This window comes from Mirounga leonina, unplaced genomic scaffold (assembly GCF_011800145.1).
Source record: "Mirounga leonina isolate KUSES-001 unplaced genomic scaffold, KU_Mleo_1.0 Mir_418, whole genome shotgun sequence".
Taxonomy (NCBI): Eukaryota; Metazoa; Chordata; class Mammalia; order Carnivora; family Phocidae; genus Mirounga; species Mirounga leonina.
In genome coordinates, this window is record NW_023270739.1 from 11338616 (window position 1) to 11350686 (window position 12071).

Here is a 12071-nt window from a genome sequence, read left to right on the forward strand (position 1 = left end):
CTGCTGTCCCCACACCCGTTGCTTGGCTCATGCTGCCCTCCCTGCCTAGAAGAGCTTCCCCTCTCCTCCACCCATTTATCCATTTAATAGATACTTATTGAATACCTATTTCTTCGCCAGCACTGTGCTAAGCCCTGAAGGGTCCAGTCCCTTCCACTTCCTACCCCTGAGCCATCCCTTGTCCTGTCCATTGCTCATTATCTTTTAAGACTCAGCTCAGGTATAGTCTCATCCAGGAAGTCTTACCTCATAGTCTGCACTCCAAAGTTTTGCCTCCTCTGTGCTCACCTGATACTTTGGATGTCTCTCTCTCTCTCCATTCCATTCATTCATTCACCTAAGGTGTGCTGACAACCTGTAAGAGGCTTGGTGCTGGGAATGCAGCAGTAAGCCCAGGAGACAGAAATCTCTGCCCTCATGGGACTAGTCAGAGGAGACAGACAGCAAGCAAGATAATAAGTAAAATCTATGATACTGATGTGATAAGTGGTAAGAAGAAAGATAAAGTAGAGAAGAAGCTGGGGAGGTGTTTCTGGTAAAATAGGATGGCCAGGAAAGGCACCACTGAGCAGGTGACATTCCAGTATGAACTTGAATGGAACAGGGTGAGGGGCACTCCTAGATCTGGACGAAGAACACTCCAGGTACAGGAAACCACAAGCTCAGAGGCCCATGTGGGAACATGCCAAGTATATTGGAGGGACTATGAGGAGGGCATCCTGGGAGCAGAGGATGTGAGGGGGAAGGCAGCCGGAAATGAGGTCAGGGAGGAGGAAAGCAACAGTCAGATCTTCAGGGTTCTGCAGGTCAGTACAAAGGCTGGCTCTTAGTCTGAGAAGAGAAGTCTTCAGAGAGTTCTGAGCAAGGCTTGCATGATCTGACTTATGTTGTAAGGAGATCAGTCTGGCTTCCATCCGTTAACAATAGACAGAAAGGGGGCAAGGGTAGAAGCAGGGAGACCACATAAGAGGCTACTGCAATGACCTGTGCGAGCAGTGATGGCAGTTGGCCTGGATGGAGTGATGGAGATGGCAAGACATGCTCAGGTTCTGGATGGACCTTGAAGGGAGAGACAGTGTTATTTGCTGACACACTGAATGTGGGTCATGAGGGAAATCTAGGATGACTCCAGGTTTTCACCCGAGCAACTAGAAAATTGGAAGAATGGAGTTACCATTTACCAAGATGAGGAAGACTGTAAGACTGTAGAAGGACCATCAGGAGCTCAGTTTTAGACCTACTCTTATTACACTGTATTATAATTTCCTGTTCATATGTCTGACTCTTCCTCAGGCTATGAGTCCCACAAGCACAGGGCCTTTGACCATGTCCCCAGCACCAGGCACAGTGCCTAACCCACACTAGGTGAATGAATATTGGGTCGATGAACGGTTGCACAGTGCCTGGACAAGTGGATTGGGCTGGGTGTGGGTAGACGAAAAAAGAACAGATTGGGGAGGTAGGGAAAGAGAAAGATGTAGTAAGGAAAGAACTGGTCAGGGAGTCCTGAGTTCTAGGTTGCCATGGGCAAGTTTCTCTACCTGTGGGAGCCTCCCTCGCTCACCTGTAAAACGGGCGCGGTCCTGCTCCCCTCACAGTATGGTGATGGGATCTGTTCAAACTGTGAATTTGAAAGCATTTTAAAAACTATAGTGACATAGGGCAGTATTGTTCCCTCACCTGGGCAAGCCCCTTCATCTCTTCTTGTTCCTTATCACCGTCTGTGGAATAAACCAAGCATGGCGTGCAAGAGGAGAAGGTGTGCTACTCAGATGCTTTGCTCTGGAACAGCGGGGAGGTCCTCATATCACAGAACACATGGCGCTGGTCGAGAAAGCAGCTCTCCCAGGCCGGGTCGGACTCCTGAGCACTGCACCCCTGCACGTACAACCTGCCTCAGACTCTGAAATCATGCTTCCTGCCAACCCCATCTACTGTCCCCCGGCCCACTGGCCTCCTGCTGTGCTCTGAAAATGATAATACCAAAACAGAATTGAATTAATAGACTGTGCATGAGAATTTTCTTGGCCTGTTTAACTTAGGGAATTTTATTCCTGTCTGTCTCTCTCAACATTTCTTTTTAAAAATTATTTCTGGGGTGCCTGGGTGGCTCAGTCATTAAGCACCTGCCTTCGGCTCAGGTCATGATCTCAGGGTCCTGGGATCAAGCCCCATGTCGGGCTCCTTGCTTGGCGGGAAGCCTACTTCTCCCTCTCCCACTCCCCCTGCTTGTGTTCCCTCTCTCTCTGTGTCTCTCTCTGTCAAATAAATAAATAAAATCTTTAAAAATAAATAAAAAATAAAAATTATTTCTAATTATAACAGTAATACATACTCACTGTAAAAAATTAAAGCTCTAACTATATAGAAGGCCATAACATAGAGCTTGAAAGTGTCTCGTTACACCAACCTAATATATATGTGGTTTATATGTGGTTTAATATTAATATATGTGGTTTAATATTAATACGTGAGTTTTGTTTGTCTAATTTTCTTTTTAAAAAAGTAGATATGAATTGTGTTTGTGTGTGTGTTTGTCTATACATAAAAGGCTATACAACAAAATGTTATTGATGTTTCCCTCAGTGTAATGTGATTAAGAAGGGTTTTTAATTTCTTCTTTTGACTTACCTACTTATCCTGGGTTTTGAAAAGTGTATTATTTATAAAATAAGATTAATTGTTATTTTAAATAACAGAGAATTAAATTATATTGCTCTGCATAGATAATAGTCAGATGCTATACTATGCCTTTAATAAATACAAATTTTCATTTTTATTTGTTTGTTATTTAGTTTTAACCAAGATTGACAACTATATTCTGCTGGATTATTCCCTAATCAGTTCTCCAGAAATCACTGAGAATTATATGGAGCTGAATTTGAAGGTAACTTTATCATCACCAAATTCTCATCCTGGCTATCAACAGCCAGTATTGGAAGAACAAATATTAGATGCAGAAGGAAATAAAACTACGTACCCTTCAAATAATTTAATGTCCTTTCAAGCAATTCCCTCATGCTTATGCTCTTTGAAAAGACCCTTCAAGGGCGCCTGGGTGGCTCAGTTGGTTAAGCGACTGCCTTCGGCTCAGGTCATGATCCTGGAGTCCCGGCGGGCTCCCTGCTCGGCAGGGAGTCTGCTCCTCCCTCTGACCCTCCCCCCTCTCATGTGCTCCCTCTCTCATTCTCTCTCAAATAAAATAAATAAAAATCTTTAAAAAAAAAAAAAAAAAAAGAAAAGACCCTTCAACATTTTCTTGATTGGTAAAGGATGGTTTGGATTTGCCCAACATAGGACTGCCTTCCTCAAGGAAAGTATTGTGATAACTGTGTCTCTGGGGATAGGTCTGAGGCTAAGAGGTAGCATGGCTCTGCATATATTAGAACTTAACACATCAGTAGATTGTCCATATCGATACTCCTGTTCCTGTCAGATTAGCCAATTTAACTGAGGGCTGTTGACCTTGGTCAGGGCCATTTGCATATGAAAATGGTGTTTGCTAATTCTGGAAAAGAGATTAATTGTCTTTATGTTTAGTTTTGCCCCGAAGTTATTATCATTGTTTTTTTAAGTGCATATTGACTTATATTTCTTTTTTTTTTCCAAGATTTTATTTATTTATTTATTTGAGAGAATGAGCATGAGCTGGGGAGTGGGGGCGCAGAGGGAGAGAGAGAGAAGCAGACTTCCCGCTGAGCAGGGAGCCCACTGCAGGGCTCAATCCCAGGACTCTGGAAACATGACCCGAGCCAAAGGCGGACACTTAACCTACTGAGCCACCCAGGTGCCCCTGACTTATATTTCAATCAATTAGGGTCTTTCAAATCAGTTAAATATTACTCAAGACACCATTTTGTAATAACACCCTCTAGCCACTGAGGGCAACACAGATGCTCAGGAGCCACAGAATTTGAAGATTAAGGGTTTGGCATCTCTACATGGCACCTCAGGAACTATGCAGAGCTGTGTGTCCAGTTAAAATGCACCTGCCTTCTGAGAGGTTACACCCCAGGGTGGACAGACACGTCTACATATGCTCAAGAACTCATCAGAGCTGCAAAACCAGAGTCCCTGGTCAAGGAGTCAGAAGGCCCTGTAGTCTTTTAGTCCCTCCTGAGTTTCTGGTATTTTCCTGATTCTGACATGAGCAGATCCACCTACGTAGTGCTGTACACCCATGTCTTGATCTGATGCACTGATCTTTGTTTTCCCACAGGGCGTATTCTACCCACTGGACAACCTCACCGATCCCCCCTTCTTGCCAGTTCCTTTTGCGCTGCCAGAACGCCATGACTCTATGCTCTATGTTGGAATCTCTGAGTTTTTCTTTAAATCCGCGTCCTTTGCTTACTTTACATCTGGGGCCTTTAACGTCACTCTCTCCATGAAAGAGGTGAGGAGAGTTCATGGAACAATCAGCACCAGCATTTAGTCTTATTATAAGTAGCCCATTATGGGAATTTTATGTCATAGTTTCTATTTCCTGGGCCTTTTTAGACTATCAACCCCAGCAGGACATGAATAAAGGAATTGTGAACTGAATGCTATTATTAGCTGGGGAGTTGTTGGGTCTCTGGGTCTGCTAATTTCAGTTGTATAGGGTACCGGGCCACTGTTCTAGATTGATCTTAAGTAATGCCAAGACTTCCCTCCACCACTTATGACCTGTGACTTTGGGCATCTTCAATTTATTTAACTTCTCTGTGCCAGAGTGTCATCATTTGGAGAATGAGGATAATAATTCCATACTCATGAGGTTGATATGGACATTAGAGAGGTTTAAATATATGTAAAGCATTCAGAGCAATGCCTAGCACAGAGTAAGTGTTAAGTGTTGCTTATTATCATTATTATTATTATTATTATTATTATTATTATTATTATGCCTTGTGTCATGCCAACACAAACATTTCTCCTGTTGGTAATTGCAACTGACTTATCTACAATGACCAGTAATAGGACACATAGTCATGGATTCTCTTGCCATGCCCCTCCCTTTTATGATGAGAACACTCTCTCCAGCCAGTCAACCAACAACTTTTATTAAGCATCCCCTATTAATCTTTCCATTCCATGGATCTTAATTATACAAGTGGTTATAAAATGTAGGTTCAAAATATGAGGTGTGGCAGCACCAGCTACCATAGACTGCCGAGAATTAGAAAGGTCTAGCTTCAGATTTGGAAACCATTCATCTGTGAAGATAAATTACTTAAGCATCCCTTGTCTCGTAATCTCTGAAAAGGTGGGCAATAATGCAAGACTTATTGTTAACCACTGTAGGATGGTTACATGGATCATACATATACGACATACACAATATTGCTAGGGTTAAAAGGCACTTACTAAAAAGGAAGGTATTTCCTGTGTGACTTTGGGCAAGTTACTTTACTTCTCTGGGCCTCAGATTTCTTATGGTTGGGCTATAAAATGATAGGCCACCTTTAAACCCTAATTGTCTGTTGGTGTAACAACTTCATGATTCATAAAAATATAAGGAAAGCTAGGTTTTCTCTGAAAAGAAAGCCCAGGTAAAAATCTTACAGTGACATGATGGTCTTGATTTTCCAGCTTTCCAACCATTTGGTTCAAAACTCTCAAGGCCTTGGCAACGTGCTCTCCCGGGTGAGTACTGAGGGTCTGACTGCTTGTTAAGTGTATCTGGATTCATTGCAATTACTTCTGGAAGATTTGTGGGGTTTTTTCTACTCCTTTTTGGTCCAAACCTGAGTCCATCTTTCCATTCTAAAGAGATTTTTTTTCTTTTTCTTTTTTTTAAGATTTATTTATTTTAGAGAGAGAGAGAGAGCAGGGGGTAGGGATAGAGGGAGAGGGAGAGAGAGTCTTAAGCAGACTCCGTGATGAGCACTAGCCTGATGTAGGGCTTGATCTCACCACCCTGAGATCGCGACCTAAGCGGAAACCAAGAGTCAGACACCTGACTGTGCCACCCAGGGCCCCAAGATTTTTTTTCTTTTAATAAAATAGCCACAAATATTTACTAAACAAGTTACTATTAAAGGCATTTTAAGTTTACAAAATAAGTCAAGTGTCCCTTCCCTAAGGTTCCACCACACATTTGAAATAATAAACTTCCATGGGAAATGGGGGAATAGTGCCTATGTTTGTGCCTTTAGTGAAGCAACTATTAATGTCATGCCCTCACAGCACCTGAATATTGGACAGTGTCCTGAAAGGCTCAGGTTTGCTCTCGAGGACAGAGAGATGCTCACTGAGGATCCTGGTTTTAGAGCAAGGATCTAGAGTCAGACAGACCTAGATTTGAATCCCAGTTCCTCAACTTATTCACCCGGAAGTGAAGGAAATTATTTAACCAAAGGACTCACTGTCTTCAGCTGTGAAATGGGGATTCTTTTTTTTTTTTCTTTTTCTTTCTTTTTTTTTTTTATTCATGAGAGACAGAGTGAGAGAGAAAGGCAGAGGGAGAAGCAGGCTCCCCGCGGAGCAGGGAGCCCGATGCGGGACTCGATCCCAGGACTCTGGGATCATGACCTGAGCTGAAGGCAGACGCTTAACCGACTGAGCCACCCAGGCATCCCTGAAATGGGGATTCTGATAGAACCTGCCCACAGGGATTTAGTGAAGATTAAACCAGATAATTTGGATACGTTCAGTGAATGTCAGCTGTTGTTATTATTTGTCTTGTGTGTGGTGATGGTGTTAAAATGGCCAAAGAGCTTTGTTTCTATTCTGACCACACGATGTAAGGTTTAATCACCCAGGCCACCCCAAATGTGTGATTTCCCCTCATAAACTCCCCTTCCTGGACTCCACTTCTTTCCCTGAACATCGCAGATTGCAGAGATCTACATCTTGTCCCAGCCCTTCATGGTACGGGTCATGGCAACGGAGCCCCCTGTGATCAGCTTGCAGCCGGGTAGCTTCACCCTGGACATCCCTGCCTCCATGGTGCTCCTCGCCCAGACCGAGAACTCGACCGCTGAAGCCATCATGTCCATGGACTTTGTAAGGCCTGCGGGGGCAGGAGGGCACCCTGTGGACGCCAGTCCTATTCCCACAGCAGGCCACTGGCTAGCAGTGCTCAGCTCAGTGTCTGGGGGTGTGAGGTCTGATTCGACAATTAGTGGTGCGGACGGGGTGAGACTGGGGTGGGGGCGGTATGGGAGGCCAGTGCTCACACCCCCTGCGTGGTAAAATTGCTCTCCCCCTCCTCCCTTTCCTGTGTGCCCTTTCCTCGGCTGCAGCTGCATTGATAGCTGACTTTCTATTTCTTTCCTCAAAATAAGTCAGTCAGGATGGAATTCAAGGTTATTTGAGCAGATGAAGGCCAAATGCAACCCAATGGAAAGGGATTAATACAGTGAGTCTAAGCGAAATGTCACACACACACATACACACATGCACGCACACACGGAGTACATGGAGAAGAGAGATTAGGAAAAAATAGAAAAATAATTTAAGGGAGATCCTTAAAAAGTCTTTATAGTTAGCTTCCCTACCTGCAAGAGAGCATTTTCAGAGCTATTTCTTTCTAGTATCTCTAGCAATGAGAGGGACAGTGGAGCTTATGGTATTTCCAGTGTAAGAAATTGTATTTGTGGCCAAAACAGACAGATTCAGTCCTCTTAGTAACGAGTGCTATTGTTGTCTGCAGGTTGCTAGTACCAGTGTTGGCCTGGTTATTTTGGGACAAAGACTGGTCTGCTCATTATCTCTGAACAGGTAAGTTTAACTGATTTGGCTGTTGGAACCCTCAGCAATAAGTGATTCAGCAGACCATAGAGACAAAGCAAACATTAACAGAACAGGGGAAGTTACCACTGGATAGAACATGAATCACTTAGGTACTCCTCCTGTAATGATCCAGATGATTTCAAAGTATGGGCTTCACTAAGAGCTGTGTTGTGGAGCTTTATCCCATTAGATAATGTTCAGATAAAATGGGCAGCCAAATAAGTATAAATATAATCCTATAACAAATTCACATTCTAATGGTACCGTAATATAAATTAAAGATCCTCCTCAACAACTTCCAGGAAGCATGCTATTGAGGAAAGAGCATGAAACTTTGAGGTCGAGGAACAAAGTGTCAAATCCCTGGTCACTGCTTCCCAGTCTGGGAACCTCTGTGCCTCAGTCTCCTTGTCTGTAAAATACTGAAGTTGGACTGGGTCATCTCTGAGGTACCTGCAGGCTCAGAGACTCTGACCCCATTATTAGAACATAGAGTTTAACAAAACCATGCCTCTTGGCCTCACTGGCTCTCCAGTGAACGCCGTGCACTGTTAAAGGGATCAGGGAGGTCATGTAGGTAGACTGTTGGACAGTGATTGCCATTGAGAAGAACCGTCTGCAAAGCCCGTTTTCCTTGGCCCTGTGAGGCCGAAAGTTGAAGCCATGAATCAGACTACCTGGGGGATGATATTCAGAATGACCAGATGGCCCAGATGAAACCCACAGAAGGGGGAAGAAAGGCTATAAAAAGGCCAGAGAAAGCAGAGTCTGGGAAGGACAGGAAACCAACAGAGGGGAAAAGTAAGTCAATCACTGTAAGTCAGCCAGATGGTTAAGACTATTGCAGAGACACGGAAGGTGCTTTCAATAAAATGACATTAAATAGGACAAACAGAATGCAAAACTGCATAAACACAGTAGGCAGCTGTGCAAAAGAGCTTTCCATCTGGACAAGGGAGCAAATCACAGCTGAAGAGCACCGTTAGGATATGGGATGGAGGGCGTTTCTCTCCTTACAATTTTCTTTGTAACTGTATTGTTTTCCCAATAAAAGGAACAACAACAAAAAAGGTAGTATGGTTTCCCAGAGGGGAAAGATTTCAAGGAGGCTTTATTACGTTTTCCCCAGCTCTGCAACACAGGACTGATTCCTCCATTAGTCTCAGCAGGTACAGAGCCTAGAGACCACGGATACTTTAGGGACCCATGAAAGCATTGTAATATATTTTGAAATAAGAATTAAAAAGTGAATACAATCCAGGCTGGATTGTACTTATCTTTATAACAACACAGTCTTCAAATATAATTTTTAATATTTCTTTATGGAGGAAGGACTCCCAGAGGCAAAAATGGGCCCCTGAAGTCATAACGTGGCCCAACCTCCACAAGGTCAAGGCTGAGGAAACTCTGAACCTTGATGGGTCATCTTGGAGAGGACAGTTTTAATAATTGAGAGGATGGAAGCCAGAGGGCAGGAAGCGGGTGGGGAGGGTGGCAGGTGAGGGAAAGGCAGCATCAGAGCGAGGCCAGAAGGAAAGGAGAGAATTTGCAATGCAGTTTGCCTGAGCAGCCCCTCCACAAGCACTAGTGAGCCCTCCATCTGCAGCTGATAGGAAAGGGGGGCTGGAAATCTGGAGGGATGGGGGAGAAAGGGGGCAGGGCCGCTGATGGAGGCAGCAAGCTCTTGAGAAGGGAGAAACCCCGTGTGCACTTGAGCAGGGCTCTGGTTTACTGGCCGGATGCAGGGAAAGATTTAGTAAGGGTGGGGCTTCAGGCTTGTGGCCGGCCGGTAAGAGAGACCTTAAGGAGCGGAGAGACCAGGTTCACCTCTCTGCTTAAGTCAGGCAGACTCTTCTCTCCAGTGATTCTCCTGGGAAGAAACTGCACATTCAGAGGGCGTTAGGTTTATTTATGGGAGTAACCGCAAATAGGATTGCAACATGCTCAATTCACATCACCCAAAGAAATGTGTGGATCCATTCTCTGGCTGCCTACAGCCCACAAGCATGTTTTGACTCCTGCCTTCCTGGAGTCTCCTTTAGAGTCTCACGCTGGGGAGGCTTCCTGAGGCCTTAGTGGGGTCTGAGCAGGACCGGCTACCTAACTCGCAAGGCCTACTGCAAAATGAAAATGCAGAGCACCTTGTTCAAAATCTTATGAAGAATTTCAAGATAGAGACAGCAGGGCATTAAGCCAAGCACGGACCCTTCTGAGCAAGGCCATGTCCCACTGCACAGGTCACCTGCGTGGAGTCTGGGGTGGCTCCTGCTGGCGGTGCTATGGCGGACCTCGGGCAGTAGGAGGATGGGGGGCAAGGCGGATGGGCCAAGCGTCACTCAGTCCCAAGGCAGCCCATGCGAGACTGCGGAAGAGCAGCGCTGTGCCAAAGGAATGGCAGCCCCGCCTCCCACATGACTGCCCCAGCCGGCGCCTCCACTCCTGGTTCCGCAAGCGCTGCTTTTCCGGATGGACAGCCTGCTTTGGTCTTGGGTGAGGTAGAGAGACACAGCGCGGAGAGGTGTAAAGGGAGGTGGGGATCAGTGAAGCATCCCTGAGAAAACCTGGGGAAACAAGGTCTCCAAATTAGGCTCCCAGAATACTAACCCCCCCCCCCCCCCAAACACCTTTCTAAATATCCCCTGCCTGAATGTGTCTCTTTCCGGAGCTGCTCATGGCTGGCTACACAGACAGGAGATGTAGAAATCAAAGTGAATCCCGGGTGGTGAGTTTAAAGAGGCAGTGAGATCACAGGCTTTAGAGTCAGGACTAGCTGGTTCAGATCCCCGCCCTGCCATTCATTAGCTGTGGGGTCTCAGGCAAGTTACTTAACCTCTCTGGGCCTCCATTTCCTTCTCTATAAAATGAGGCTATAATACAACCCACTTCAGGGGGTAATTGTAAGGAATACTTGAGTTAATATATGTAAAGTGCATGATAAGTGTTCAAGAAGGTTGACTATGGCTATTATTTAAAATTTGGGACTGGCCTTATCCAGGGGAAGAAGGTATTCAATCATACAAGGTCATTTCAAGAGTTTCCCTATACAGATAAACCCTGTTCAGGAAACACCTCATTCCCCGTGTCCCGCTCCGTGATGGCTATTAGAGAAATTGCCTTTTGTTCTACTATTTATGACTACTTTATGATTGAGACTTTGGTGTCTCCTGGTCCCGTGCCAAGAACTTCACATATATTACTTCATTTAAACCGCACAACCCTGTATCTCCAGGACCTGGCACGATCTTCAATCAATGTCTGTAGCTTGAGTGAATAGACCTGGAGGTAGCTTATTATCCCTGTTTTACAGTTTATAGAGAGGTCAAATAACTTGCTCACATCACAGAGCTATTGAATGGCAGAGCCAGAACTTGAACCTGGGTGAGCAGTTTTCACAGCCTTGAGTGTTCACTTAGGACATTATACTGCCTTTGATGTGGAACATAGCCAAGACTTAGAAGATTTAGACAGTAAACACCCTTGCCCAGAAGAGGAAACCCATGAGCGTGGCGTCACATGAAATTGAAGCGGGCTGCATGTCCTTTCTTAATGCTAAGATTTGATAGAAGAAGAGAAGCCGCAGGCAGAGGGTGACCTGCAGTGGAAAAAGCACACGGCCCTTTCCACACAGCTGCCTTGAGAAATGGAGGGAAGGAAAAAATAAAGAAAGCAGAAGCAGGGAGTATGAGTAATCAATGTGACCTCTGTGAGTATGTCTAATTAAGAGCACAGCCCCATAGTCAGGCATATCTGATTTTGAATTCCACCCCTGTCGTTTGCTAGCTGTGTGACCCTGGGCAAGTCAATCAACCTCTCTAAACATCAGTTTCCTCATCAGCAAAACAAAGCACCTATCCACAGAGCTGTTGTATGGGTAGATGAGGTAAGGTCTGGTCACTACCAGCAATAGACTTTTATTCTCGTTCCCTCTTCTGGGCTCAAATTTTAACCAAATAAGAGGGAGAAATTGATCCCAAGGAACATGACAAGTCAGGATGGCCTTAAAAGCCTTAGAGTTGGCCCTCAAAGTCATAAACCAGATTCATACTGGTCCATCTACAATTGCGACTTTTGTTCTAAACACAGTTCTATTGGGAGGTAACCCCAGTGCAGGTTGATCCACATAGTAGACATTTCTGAGACCAAATTAAACAACGCTTTCCCTTTTTTGGTCACCATACAGATGACTAAATTCTAGCCCTTTTTCTTTTTTTTTTTTTTAAAGATTTTATTTATTTATTTGAGACAGAGAGAATGAGAGAGACAGAGAGCACATGAGGGGGGGGGAGGGTCAGAGGGAGAAGCAGACTCCCTGCCGAGCAGGGAGCCCGATGCGGGACTCGATCCAGGGACTC

At 44.9% G+C, this 12071-nt stretch overlaps 1 protein-coding gene across 1 annotated transcript in view; it reads left to right on the forward strand.

Moving 5' to 3' along the window:
* BPIFC (BPI fold containing family C) overlaps positions 1 to 12071 on the forward strand; it is a 33470-nt gene that overhangs the window by 11488 nt on the left and 9911 nt on the right. The window contains exons 7-11 of the mRNA XM_034987266.1: positions 2796 to 2887; positions 4220 to 4396; positions 5575 to 5628; positions 6820 to 6990; positions 7640 to 7707. Coding sequence (XP_034843157.1) covers positions 2796 to 2887; positions 4220 to 4396; positions 5575 to 5628; positions 6820 to 6990; positions 7640 to 7707 — 562 coding nt within the window. The remainder of the gene's footprint in view (positions 1 to 2795; positions 2888 to 4219; positions 4397 to 5574; positions 5629 to 6819; positions 6991 to 7639; positions 7708 to 12071) is intronic.